Here is a 14512-nt window from a genome sequence, read left to right as displayed (position 1 = left end):
AGTTAGCGACGGCGGCGATCGAAAACCATACGTCACCTCCGGAGTCAATCCCTCTGGCGGCCTTTCTGTAGTGGAGACACGCAGAGTGAGTGGACTTTTGAGAGGGCGTGGCCTGAGATTTTCCCGGTGTCCACTCTTCCCCCTAAATGTGTAGCCTTATATGGGCTGTGTCCCTATGTCAAGGATCCTTCCTTGGTAGGATCCTTCCTTCAGAGTCGGGTCCTCCGAAGGCAAGGCAAGAGTCCTTCCTTTGACTGGTGTAATGCGGAAATGGGACAGCCTTCGGAGTGTGCAGCTGTACGTCATTGCGTAATTGGACGTCCTGCTTAACTTCAGCGCCACTCTCGGCCCTTTGGCTAAGATCAAGTGTAGTATCTGTTCTTATCAGTTTAATAAAAAATAAATAAATTCAGCGCCGCAATTTCAAAATCAGTTCACGACATGAATGTGTCTCTGGCATCAGCACTCTGACACATATTTGTGAAAATGGAAGAAGATGCTTTAAGGTTGAATCTCCACGATTTATCAAGTAAAAACCATAAAGTGGATTAAACCTGAATATTTAACTGATCCTGGCTGAATTCGGCTGCTACTTAGTGCCATGAATGCAGCGGCGCATAATTCATCATGGAAATATGTTCTGTGATTTTTTATTTTTTATTTTACAGTACAGTACAATAACAGTTATTTATAAATAACAATAACGGATAATATCAGACTTTCGGTCCCTGTAAACACAATAAGGAAATGTATAACTTTCTGAATGGCACAGTTGCACATAGTACATCATCATCGGACACATATAAATTAATAAACAATAACTTTAGCGACTGAGACGGCATTAATTAACTTAACTGGCAATGTATCAAGATGACGTTTATTATCTTTAAGCTTAATATTCTGGCATATGCTTATTCATATGTTTTTGCTTGACTTTGAACACACGTTTTGTAAGTTATGTGACAACATTCAATGCTTTATGGGTAGTCGGAGCGCACGGAGGATACACACATGCATCCTCGGAATTTGGGCAAAAGAAGACTCTGTCCTCCGGAGCATCCTCGACATTGGGACAGTCCTTCGGCGGATGTCGATGACGTAGTGTCCTTCAAATCCAGCCGTTTGAGCATCCTTCCTTGACATTGGGACACAGCCATGGTCTTCTCAGGTGCCCCCTCAAGTGAAAACCTCCAGTAACATATATTGTCGCCAAAGTTACACTGTTTGTTGTAGAAAGAGTTGCAGAAACAAAATTTTAACTCTCCAACAGTCCTTGGACAGATCATAGGTTACGAATATTTCTGTTATAAACGTAACCAAAACTAAGCTTAAAATTGTGATATTTCTGTCAGAATCACTTCATTTAAAACATTGCCAACCGTTTGGAATAACTACATCCTGTTAAACAGTGAGTAAAATGGCAAAAGAGCATTAAACAAAAAAGCCCTGAAACGGCTTGGGGTTCAGGGCTTTTATAAAGTTAAATAGTATTATATTATATTATATTACATTATATTATATTATATACAAACTACACTGTAATATATAGTGTTGCATTTGATTTTGTGTTATACTGCAGTACTATATTATATTACAGAATGAGAATCAGAATTAGAAATACTTTATTGAACCCCAAAGGGAAATACGATATTCTTTTTTATTATTATTATTATTATTATTATTATTATTATTATTATTATTATTTCATTGTTTCTTATACTGTATACTGTACCTCATACTAACTGTAACATACCATACCATGTCGATATGTTATATATTATTCTAGTGTACACTGTTTACATCCTTACTATTATTAATCATACCACTAAACTTGTAATTGCTCTTGTTGCTCCTGAGCACACTCTGGATAAAAGAACTTCATCAAATGAACATAAAACCATTTTCTGAATTCACACAACGTAGATGTTACTTTGGTTATATGGGTGTCTTTTGGTCAAACTTGGACATGTCTTTTCTCTGTTTAAAAGGCGAGACTATATTAGTGATGGTGTCATCAGGGGAGAAATCCTGGAACTTTTCCATGGACAGTTAATGAAAGAGAAGCTCCTGATTTATGAGAGTGGTGATGGTGATTTCACTGGGAGGAGTTTTCCATGATTCACAGCAGGAAGAATTTACAGTATTTAAGAGTCAGTCACTAATTCTCTGTCAACAGACTGACTCCAAAAATGATCTCCTTATGACACAATCTATGACTTGTTTTGTAGCATAGTTTGTTTGTTTAAAGGGTTCAATTTAAATCAACGCAGTGTTAAGCCTTGTGCATCACTGGATACATTTTAGCTTTTTAATTTAATTTAATGACATTAAAAAATATATTTTTCTAATCCAAATTGTTTACAATAATGTATTTAATGCATGTAGCAAACATTTTGGCAAGAGTGTGATCTTTTTTTAATGTTTAAAATTCAACCTAATTTCTTATATTAAGTCTATAATAAACAATGTTGCCAAACAATAATGATACTCACATTCTCAAGGACATAATGTTCCTATTCAAACCCATCAAGACATTAAACTGCTACTATACAACTTTTGATATATCATCAACTGAAATCATGCATTTTATTACATCAGGCTTTCAATCTATTGCAGAGTCCTGCCTTCAAATTGTTCTCTTGTTTTCCTGGTTTCCACTGGAGTTATTGCTACTGTTTTTATGGAGCACTGCAGTGTTTGATGCAATGCATCAAAATCAGAGTTGTTGTGCCCGGAACATTTAGATTACAGAAAGTAATTCATGATTTGTGTTAGTTTTTTCTGCTGAAAGTGGTATTATCTAGGATTAAAATGAATAAATATTTGGTCCTAATGATCAGGATTTTTTTTCATTGAAAGTGATACTTAATAATTGCTAATAATTATTATATATTTTAATAATACAAAATAATTCAATTCAAATTAAATAATTACATTTGATAATTTTATACATTTAATTTAATATATATTTTGACAGTTTTTCAAGGACATCAGAGTTGTAATAAAAAGATCAATTAAAATTAAATAATTAATTTAATTAATTATTTTACGTATAATTTTTTAACAGTTTTTCAAGGACATCAGATATTTTTTAAGTAGACACACACTATATCATTAAATTATATATTTAAATCACAATAAAAAATCAGTTCAATCTAAATAATCATATTAAATAATTATAAATTAAACCAATTTAATATCCTTTTTGACAGCTTTTCAAGGGCAACTTTTTAAAAAATAGACACACATGGGTTAATCTGCTTTTGAGGGTGAATTTGTTCTTAAACATTATATATAAGTGACATATATGATGCTAGGACTGTGATGCAAAAAGACCCTGTTTGTATTGTATGAGACATTTTTCAGTACTCTTCTTCATGAGTTATGACATCTGACGGAGGGTGTTTGTTCACACAATGATTGAACTCTGAACACATTTGTTTCATTTAATGATTTATTGACATTTACTTTTTTTTCCCACCATGGTTTCTCTTGATACCAATATTATTTACCATAAAGTTTCTTTTTCATTTAAATTACATTTATAATGTTTTACTCACATACACATTTATTGTTTAATTTTCTTATTGCAATAAACAAGAGTAGCCAGAATGAGTCAGGTATTGCTACAATTCGCCATACAAACTCTTTGTCCCCTCTGACAATGAAATTCAAAAATAACTTTATTGGCAAGACAAAATTACACCATAGCCTCTCCGTCCCTCTGTCTGTCCATCTGTCTGCTCTTGGAGAGGCTGTGGGCAGAATAAGGCTAAGGCTATTAGCCTAAACACAGCTAACATGAAATACCTGCCCAGAAAATAGGAATCTAACATTTATTTCCCATAGTGAACAATGAGGATGCATTAGTGGAAGTTACCACAGTATGCACATATCTGTGGTGCTGCTACTTTTCTGACCTACCAGGGACAAGATTGCACGACTCAGATTTGGTTGATAAAGATAAATCAATCTTTCCAAACCAAATGTGTGCATGTTTTTGTCTCGTTACTGTGTTAGGCCACTTTATAGCTCCAGGTTGCCTCTTGTCTCTGATTGGTGGGAAGTGGGGAGAGAGCAGGTCCCAACACACACTAGAATACACATGGTACACACACCAACAGGTAGGAGAGCACGAATCCTGGAATCTCACTCACAAAATGAACTCTGCAAAGAAGGTTTTTTCGTTCAGCAACAAAAAGAGCACAACGGTGGAAGCTGACGCCCGAGCCAGCTTCTTCTTTAAGTAATGGCATTAATAATAATAATAATAATGATAATGATGTTCCTCAGGATTTTCACTTAAACACAGTTCTCACACACACAGAAAAAAATAATGCAACTCAGTAAGTCCAACTAAGAAATAAGCCTGTTGAACAATTCTAGCTTTAATCCCTTGATACCTGGCGTTGTACCCTGTTCCCCAAGCAGAGATTACCGTAGTAAAAAGGCCCTTTAATATGAAGGGTCGGTCCCTAAGCCCAGCTACACCTCCATCTCTCTCTGTCCCTCTCTCAATCCCTTCGAGGGCATTTACTCCTCATGGAAGAACAGAAAAGTCTGTCAGCTGGCGTGCTCCCAGTTTACACATGACTCCAGACAACATGTCACAACATGTCACAATGATAACAAGTCACTCTGATAAAAATTGCTCATTGCATTGCAATATTCAGACAAAGGTAAGACATTAGAGCTCATTGCTTCTCAATGAAAGGGCACAGTGTACATCTCGTTCAGAAAAGGGTTTTTCAAGCTGTCGAGCAATAAGCGTCTGCTGCTGCTTAGCTAGCTTCGGTCTGTCTGTCTGTCTGTCTGAGTCAACACTTATATAACCACCATCGATAACTCGTCTCATCCCTTCATGAATACAGTTATTAACATTTTCTACCTACAAAAATATTTTTGTCGTGTTTTCTATTTTGCTCTTTTTTACGTGTGATATAAACGCAAACCAACAGTCCAAAACCAAACAAAAACAAAAGTGCTCACCAAGTCTTTGTTAAAGAAACCAAATCATGGTGCGTTTCATGGCTTTCAGTTGTAAGACGGGAAGTATTGGTAGAAGCCTTGAGCTGGAAGTCTCAGCTCCCTGCCCCTGGGTGACCTCGCTGGGCTTCAGACTCTGCTGTCAAACCAGCTCAAGATCATTTCTCCAAGAATGTATTTGGCTTTCATCTTCCTCTTCTTTAATTTGTTCCCTTTGAGCATTATGATTGCCAGTGTCGATGTGCCCTCTGCTATAGACTCGTGTGAACCTTTGTACTGTAGATGGGGGAGGTGAGGAGGAGGAGGATAGGGCAGCAATGGAGAGAGGTCATTCCGGTTATGCAGAAGCCTGACCCTGTAGGATTTTATTGTGAGGCTGCATGCAGAAACGACATAAATACATCGGTACACAGGGTTGCACCTTAAAGTCAAACCATCACACCTACACGGTGAATCAGCCTGCAGGATGAAGACCGGGGAGATGTAAGGATGTCGATTACTCTCTTTGTGATGGCCTAATGTGAGCAGTAGTCTCACAAAATACATCTGAACTCTGCTCCCTCCTCTTTCTCATTACTGTAAGTAAAAGAACAGATTATTGGATTGGAGGCCAGGGATCGTGTATTAAATAGAGCAGTACAGTATGTACCAATGTGTGACTTCTCCTCTTTCTCTCATCTTCTTTCCTCTTTCTCCCTGACTGATATGGAGGTTGGCAGATGTGCCCTGTGGGGATTTTTGTTGGTGCAGTCTATTTTAAAACAGATTCGTTTTGGCCTGTGTGTGTCTGCATGCTGCCCGGGGTCAATCCATCCACTGACCCGTGCCAGCCCTCCTCTCACCTCACCGTCTCATGAAGTGACAGGGGAGTGCAATCCCCCACCGTCACTTTTCTGCTCTCTTAAACCCCCCCACCCCCCCCAACCATGAGACATGTTCAGATGCAGCTACCACCTGCCTGTCAGCCCAAGTCATGTTGTATCTAGCGAGGACCTAGTGTCACAAATTGAAGAGTTGCTGGCCTCTGGCGCAGAAGGGGACATGTACAGTACCGCGGAGGCCGCCACAGCTACATGTGGCGAACAGCAAAGACCGATTGAAGCAGCTACCCTACTGACACAACATTATTGTCTTGGTTTTTGAGGTGCATAGGATGAGAAGAACATGTTGAGCCATGACGACAGAAGAAAACCAACCTGGCCCAGAATAATTATGTAACACTACATGTGGTTTAATGTTTCTAGAAAGGAGTTTTCTTCTGTAGCTATCGAGGCGGCCATGACGGGGCCACAGTGCAAGGGGGAGGGACCAGGGGAGGTGAGAGATGAACAAGGGAGTTGGATGCATAATGAGAAAATCTCTCCTCAGCTCATTCCATCTGCAGAAGTCTTTGAAATGGAGGGAGAGTTTCAGGTAAAGGGAGGAAAGACATAAACTTCGACTCCTTTCCCTCGTGTTTCTCTCAGTTCAATATTTAAATGGTTGGATTTTTTTTCCCCCTATCAATTGCTGTTTGTTGATCATGTTTGTGTCTTCACAGTGTGCTTTTGGAGTGGCTGTTCCTGACTGGCCGGAGTCAGAAGGTGATGTGTCAGTAAGGGGAGAAGAGGATTGGCCCGTGGGTGGTGCGGATGGGCCCGGGGGCGGGTCTCAGGATGGCGTGGCTGAGAGGCGGGCCTTGCAATAGGTGATGGTGCGGGTGGTGCGCAGGAGCTGCTGCACGTAGAGCCATCTGGTTCGAGGAAGCTGCGGCGGCCATTGCAGCAGCAACAGCCAAGGGGCTGGGCAAGAGCCCTGCGCCCAAAGCTTTGGTGAGATCCTTGGAGAAGGTCAAAGAAGACTGCAGACAGAAGGGGGTGCACAAAGAGAAACAAGAGAGAGAGAGAGAGAGAGAGAGAGAGAGAGAGAGAGAGAGAGAGAGAGAGAGAGAGAGAAGGGGATAAAATGATTAGTTCCAGAAGGTCAACACATGGAGGGAAAACAGATATAGACTTTCCTCTCCAGACTCTTTTGATCTATCATAATGCAGAGGTTTCAGTTCAATTGCCTTAATATATTCTGGAGGAGGACACGGCCAAAAACAGAACAACTGGCAGGCTTTTGTAGTGATCAAATAAACAAGCGCTAAACACTACGAGGCCCTGCAGACCTCATGTTCTCCATTATCACTGTCTATCTGATCTGTGGATCTCAGATTTGCCAACTGTGCCATAGGAGGAGTCAGAATTCAACAGTGAAAGGTTACCGTCAGATCAGCTCCCCTGTGCTTCTTGTGTCGGCTGAGGAGGGGGTTAGGCTTGCCTGCCATGCCATCCCGGTGCCTTCGACTTGATATGTGCTGAAGGGAACAAACACAGGAACACAACTTATTCTCTCTTTCACAGAGTGGATAAATTTGCCATATTAAACCATCACAAACATAACATAAACATCTTAGATTCGGGACACTGGTTAATTTTTTACCCCCTGGAGTCTGATATTTAACTATATTTATGTATAATGCAGAGACAAGCTGAGAAATCCAGTTGAAAGTGCAGTCATAGAAGATAACACATAGTATGCCATTAATGTTTTTAGACCATTTTTAAAACTTAAATTTTCTTTGCAATGATAACTATTACTGTTTCATTTTACATGTAAATAAACTGCATTGTAGTTTATACTCCTATTTGTGTGTATGAGTGGTGAAAATAGATTTAGTATTTTGGCTTTCAGGCAGCTTTATAATTTGTTGGATTGACAAAATAAAAAATCTGACTGTGTCTGACTGTGTGTTGAAAAAAAAAGCTACACTGCATTGTGGGAAAGGGAAAAAAGAAACTAAACCATGATAGAAATGTATGTATGGAAAGTTGACAAAGCTGAACCAAAATCAGCTGGAATCCAGATTTACAATGTGCTTTAATAAAAACAGAATGTCTTCCACAATTATATAATTAGCATGGTAATTACAAATGCTCCCACAAAAACTTGTTGCATGAAAAAACAACAACATTTTAAGACTTCCAAAAGAGCTGGTTATATTACATGTATAATATTTTACATCTTACTACCAAATCCAATTGAATCATAATATTAAATCAAAATTCCATGCACAATTTCTCCCTCCTACCTGTTTGAGTTGCAGTTCAGAGTTGACCCGCACGTTGCAGATCTCACAGTGGAAGGTTCGTTCCTGAGTGTTGGGGTCCACCGGCCCCCCTCCCTGCTCTCCAATGGGCTTGGGGCCCAGGCGAGGATATGCCTTGATGGGGCCCAGCCCGCTTCGTGCCTCCAGGATAGTTTTGTGTTTGGTACCTGCAGGCAGACACGCGCACAAGCCAAAGACACAGGTCAGCAATTCCATTAGCCAAGATGAAATTACATATTTAGAAGCTTAATAAAATAGAATGAAGTAATACAGTGCAGATGCATGACTATTTATAACACGAGTCATGCTGTTTCCACCTGACTTAAGTAAAATCAGTCTGGACGGCATTTCTCTGTAAATCATTACAGTGATGGAGAAAATGTGACAGTGACAAATATCAGAGCAAGAAACAAAAGAAAATGTACAACTGGCTTGATTCCCCAGTAATCGACCACATATGCTCAGCATGCAGAACATGCTGCTGTTACAGTTGTAGTTGTACGTTTTTACCACTAGAGGGCTGCAGTCAGACAGCTGTGCAGCTGGAACATGAACTCAGTGCTCTCTAATGCTAATATTACAGTAACCTGTTGATAATGTTTGATCAGGGGAGTTGGTGAGATTCGCTCATACAGTGAGTACTTACTGTAGTCAAATATATTACACCACGTGTGCCAACATCAGTGGCAGGGATGCACCACTGAACCCTCGCTGTCAAGATCAATAATTTTATCTGTAAATGTCAAACACTGGAGATTTACAACTGAGTCATAATGAGAAGCAGGTTTGTCTGAGCTCACGATAGATTTGCAGTCAGATTTGCTGCGCTGATCATGACGCCTGTACTTTTCAATCCTTCACTTATAATTTAATAACACTATTTCCTTCATATTGGAAAATAAAACAAATATATATATATAAAACATTTAATTCATACTGCTGAGCAATCAAAATAGAGGCTTGTCTCCTTACAGATGGGTGACTCACACTAGACAGAAAATAATTCCACCCAGGAAATAAACAACAACTGTCTTTTTGGGCAAATAATACAGTTATATGTGAACTCAGACCTTTTAATGGTCTGATCCCCCAGAGTCAAACCAACGCCCGGTCATTAAACCAAACATTATTTCAGCCAGAAAGAAAATCTTGCAAAAACTCAGCAATTAAAAAAAGATTTTCAGTCAGATGTTGTCAATTCAAGATGTTCACCGGCTATAAAAAGGACTTTATGGGAGATTATAAACTGTGAGCATGCAGGTTTCATGCATTAACTTATTTCTGTATGCAGTGTTTTCTTGATTTGAAGACTCCTGGGGGCTAAATTTGCAAAGCAGACAACACACAGAGAGGTGCTCTTGCACATGACTTTCCCTTTTAAGTGTTCTGCAAAGCCGCACACCAACGAGTGTGCCAGAATACTTGCTCATTAAATAATCACACATTTTGTACTTGGCGGAAAAAAATTTAGCCAGCCCCCGCCCAAATGACCCCCGTGCCTCTCAGAAAGTAAAACATCCCACTATCTTGGGCTCTGACTTTGAGTCACTCACTGAAATCCCTTTGAACTGAGTTAAGGTTACAGCAGAGAGGGAGATGGTGGTGGTGGGGAACATGGAGGCTGTGGGCTCCACTGGGGAGGAAAAGGGGCTGGAATGACGGATTTCGCTCGTGGCCAGAAATGTGCTTTTGGGTTGTCTGTTTTTGCCTTTGTTCTATTTTGGTCTGACAATGGATGGCCCAGTGGATTTTTTGTCTTTGTACGGTTGACTCATAGTGTAAACTAACACACAAGCAGACACATTTGAAAACTGAAAAAATAAGCAGAAAACTGTTGAAATAACATAACAAACACATCATTCTGTCTTCTCTTCTCTTTTTCTTTTTTAGTCTTTTCTGTTGTTCATTCTTTGCCACGCACGCGGCTCATATGTCTGCATGACATAAGCTTTTATTTTTGAACCCCCACTCGCACAGTTTTGATTTTGAGAACAAGTGAGGGTGATTGTTTCCAGATTGCTTCCTTCGTAGAGTTTCAACTATTTGTCATTCAAGGGTTGAACTTCAGGGCCAGCTAGCTGACAGCAGGCTGTGATCCAGGGGCATATTTAGAAGCTTTAATATACTGCTTGTGTGATGTCTTTTCGTACTTACAGTACAGTTGCGTGTAAATTATAAACATGCTAGTAGGCAGATGTAAGAGTTGTCAGACAATTAATCAGTGCATGATAAAGCATAAATTCCAAAAGCCTTCTAGAGGTTAATCTAACCATAATGGTGGCAGCGATTGCACTTTTATTGATTAAAACTTCATCCAGACTTAAGATACGTTTTGTTGGCTGCTTCCATGTCTGGCTGACATCAAACATTACTCAAGGCAAATGGTATACAGTTACACTGATGTGGAGTCAGTTCTTCATTGTCTGTTGTGTCTCTGTGGTTTTTCTTCTGTGTAGGAGAGTGTATAAATAATAGAGACTGGAGTCAGGCAGATACAAAGTGTCCTCGCAGGGACACAAGGTCACAGGCAGAGCTAAGTTGGTAGGGCATAAAGGATTAAAGCAGGCAGCGGGCACCTCAGGGGTATTTGCAGCCCTGAGAAAGTGTCATCATGTGTGAAAGCTGTCTGACAGAATATTCAAGCTGGTATTGTGTTGAGCTCAGCCACAAAACATATTTTTCTCCTATTCCCTTATGCAGTGGTTGCCTGCCTTTACCATCCTCTCCTGCAACTTCTTCAAGTGGAAGGCTTCAGGCTATGGGGAACAGTTTTTATTTTAGGCTGCGTGCAGCAAATGATAAGATAAATCATGAAGTGGGGGAGAGTTTTTTTCTTTTAAATAATCATGCCTTGTGTGGGTGAAGAAAGTGTGAGTGCAGTACAGCAGAGTGCTGCATGAGAGAGCACACACACACACACACACACACACAGGTGAGGCACCTTGACAGAGCTCCTGAAACGAGGAGATCAGTGCTCGGTTACATAGGTCGAGCCCGTCTGTGTCAAACAGATCAGTTATCTGCTGATCAGTGTTCTTCTGCTGGGGCACGACCAGGTCATCAACAGTAAGTGCAGGCAGTTAATAGACTGTATGTTGGTTTGTCTTTGTGCAACTTTGAGGCGTGTAAATTGTGTTATTTCATATTACCAACTGAATTCTCAATAACATCTACATTCTTCTAGGCACCTGGTGTTGTAACTCCTATAATCAGTTATTAAAATAAAAATTATACTATAAATTGTGTTTAAAAAAATAGCCAAGCAGCAACCTCCAGGCATGAGAAGTCAAGCCTAAAACCTGCATTCTTTCTAATGACCAGCAGGGGGGGACTCCACTGGTTGCAAAAAGAAGTCACATTGTATAGAAGTCTGACAAATTCCCCCTACTTCTGACTTGATTTATTACTGCAGTAAACCTTTTTCCAATGAGCATGTTTATTTTGTAAATTATGGTCCCATTTAGAATAAAATAGATAATAAAGCAGGGTGGGGATTCCTTCTTTCCAGGGCACTGTACATTTAAGTAGCCATAAGCTTGTTTGTTTTTAAGCGTTTTCTGTGTTTCCGTGTGTGTCTCAAAACATTGACCCTTCATAGTTTGTTTTTTAATTCTTAAAAGTTAATTGGAACAACCCCTGCTCCACCTTCTTGTCCAAATATGGTGACTTCTGGCTCCAAAAAAACAAGATGGCGACACCTAAAATGCCAAACTCAAGGCTTCAAAACGAGTCAGTCTACAAAGCAGTAAATGACGTCATGGTGGCTGTTGGTCCACATCAATCAGCAGCTATTTTTTTAAAAGGAGTGTAACATAAAAATTGTACTGACATAACACATTAAAATATATAAGATACATATAAATGTTTGACTTCACTTGTTAATGCAGTTTTCAATTAATTTCTTCTCTTAAAAATTGCCCCGTTTTTTTGTTTGTTTTTCTGAGCTCTCTTGTGTTTTCTTGTTATAAGATCATCTAGACTTGCATCACATGCACGTTGTTTACACTTTTAGAGTATTTTTTTAAAATTCCAGTTTAGAAATTCATAATATTTAGATGCTTCATGGATTGTCTTGGCGACACTCCCGGGACACAGGATGTGACACCATTGCCAGCAACAACAACAACAGCCGCAGCAGCAGTGTGGTTTGAGTAAACAGAGAAGAATCCAACTGTAGCTGAAGTAGATGAGGGAAAGAAAGTTCCACCTCCAGAAACTCGTATTTCATCAGCAGAAGATCCAAGAACGTCACAGTTAATTCCAAATGCTTTGATTGCCAGTGAACTTCTGGAAAATGCAGAAGCAGTGCAGTAATTTCAACACATCATAGCTCACACACCAACCCACCTTTGTTGTGGGCCTCCAGCTGTGACAAGGAATTGACAGCCACCTTGCACAGTGAGCAGTACAGCAGTTTCTTGGCCTTGTCCTCCTCTGTCTCTGGATTGGACGGGCTGGGGGCCGTGGTGCCGGCAGCTCCTGAGACCGGGGGTCCAGATCCGGGCTGCTCCGAGCTGGCGCTGCCAGTGCCGCAGCCTGGGGAGGTTGAGGAAGGAGGGATCAGGGGAGGAGTGGGTGTGGGCAGGAGGGGGCACACCGAGGGCACAGGGGAGTCCATGGGTGGGGTCGGAGGGGTGGTGAGAGGTGGAAGGGGCCCTGGAGCCAGCAGGGGCCCTGGGGCCAGCAGGGGGCCGTTTAACTGCGACAGGGGCCGTGTTTCATCTGCAAAAACAAAGAGAGAAACAGAGAGAAATAGAATAAATGTCAAATGCAATGCGAAGAAAAATCTGATTTTGTGGTCCAAAAAGCACATAACTCAAACAATAAAGTGTTTCACTAGTGATTTCATTGTCTTTAAACTTAGTGGAAAAGCAAAGTCCCCCTGACATAAACTCTCTGCTATGTCAAACCACACCACTAACCACTCCCAGTTCAATGTGGACAGCACAGTCTGCTGCGTAGATCACACAAACCGACATAAAGCAGACGGAAGTGCTTTTTATTTCCCACTGTAAAGACCATAATTGGTTAAAAAGCGTCCCATTTAATCTAAGCTTCATATAAAGTAGATGATCAGAGGAGGAGAACGTATGTCCCATATGTGAAAAGACACGGTATGCTTCGAGGCTTTTTTGAAGTTTTCGAGCCAGTCTTTCACTGATGTGGTCTCATCTTATTGAAATGTTTCCTAAGGGAGAAAGAGGAAGCAGATACCACAGCCGGTGCATGTTATGACTCTTTCCAACACACCTGTTGTTTTTGGCTGAGTTTGAAGCAAAATGGCACTTGCTTTGTCACAGGGCACCACATGCAGTCCAAAAAAAATATCATTAAGTGCCGCTCACTTTTCCTCTTCTCGCTGTCTATAGTTTCCATCTCTTATTGTTTCATGTGTTCAATTGCACGACTTTTTAACATGTTTATACATACATTTCCAAACACATGTTTCTGGTCAGCCACTCCCATACACAATGCCTTCGGAATTCGCTAAGCGATGGGTGTTGGCTGAAAAAAGACCCCCTAAATTTGGGTGGGGTATTCAGAACTCCCCCGTCAGCAGGGAGCAGCAGGCCCTTCTCCAAACTCCACAGGATGTAGTGCCGAGGGCAGGCAATGGAAAAGCCCCACGGATTAGGGTATTAAAGGGATAACAGGGAGTATTTCTGGGAAGAAAACAAATATTGACTTTAACTGCTCAATTTCCTTTTACGGATTCCCACACGCTTTGTCATGCTGTCACATGGCAGAGTCCATAGGGGTCGTGGTATGTTTGTGCTGCACCTTATGTAACTATATGATCATCTGGTCATGTATAGTTGCTATGGCTGCTGCATTGCATCACCTCTGATGAAAATGCCTCTGTGAGTGCTTTCCATTCCACAGCGTCCAAGATCAAAATTTTCTCTCTTTCCATATTGGAAGTTTCCAGCTGCAAAGCTGCTGGCTGCTCAGAGCGTTTGTCAAACAGATGTTTTGTTAAAAAGAAAAAGAAGAAAAAAATAAAAATAAAAAATATATATATTATTATACTCTGACTCTATATGACATTGAAGAGTCTATAAACCAGGACTGGATCAAAGTGCAGCGTGAGTGTAAGTGCTCTTTGGAGAGGTTAGTGACTCATAATGGGCTTACTTTGCCACAACGCTGCCTGAGCTGGTTAAGTTGATTGCAGAGCTTGTACCTACAAGTGCAGGAAGGCAGAATGATAGGGAAGCTAAAGTAGCTTTCTGCAATGTTGTTGTTGTTTTAATTTCGCCCACACACAGGCACACACACACGCACACGGCTGCATTACAATGCCGAGAAACAAACCCAGAATCCACAGCGTCCAAAACATGTGGTTTGAGTTTAAATCAAGAGGGGAGGGATGGAGGTGGTCGGCCAAATAGTAAT

At 40.6% G+C, this 14512-nt stretch overlaps 1 protein-coding gene and 1 pseudogene across 1 annotated transcript in view; one reads left to right on the top strand and one right to left on the bottom strand.

Annotated features, from left to right (window-relative positions):
* The first annotated feature begins 339 nt into the window (after positions 1–339).
* Positions 340–517, top strand: LOC131972401 (U2 spliceosomal RNA; annotated as a pseudogene).
* Positions 518–4620: 4103 nt separating this feature from the next.
* znf385a (zinc finger protein 385A) overlaps positions 4621–14512 on the bottom strand; it is a 69692-nt gene continuing 59800 nt past the window's right edge. Inside the window, exons 5-8 of the mRNA XM_059333716.1 lie at positions 12464–12838; positions 8099–8283; positions 7232–7324; positions 4621–6826 (exon numbers count right to left, since the gene is read on the bottom strand). Coding sequence (XP_059189699.1) covers positions 6578–6826; positions 7232–7324; positions 8099–8283; positions 12464–12838 — 902 coding nt within the window. The 3' untranslated portion in view covers positions 4621–6577. The remainder of the gene's footprint in view (positions 6827–7231; positions 7325–8098; positions 8284–12463; positions 12839–14512) is intronic.

Source organism: Centropristis striata, chromosome 5 (assembly GCF_030273125.1).
Source record: "Centropristis striata isolate RG_2023a ecotype Rhode Island chromosome 5, C.striata_1.0, whole genome shotgun sequence".
Lineage (NCBI taxonomy): Eukaryota > Metazoa > Chordata > Actinopteri > Perciformes > Serranidae > Centropristis > Centropristis striata.
This window is presented reverse-complemented; position numbering and strand designations above follow the sequence as displayed.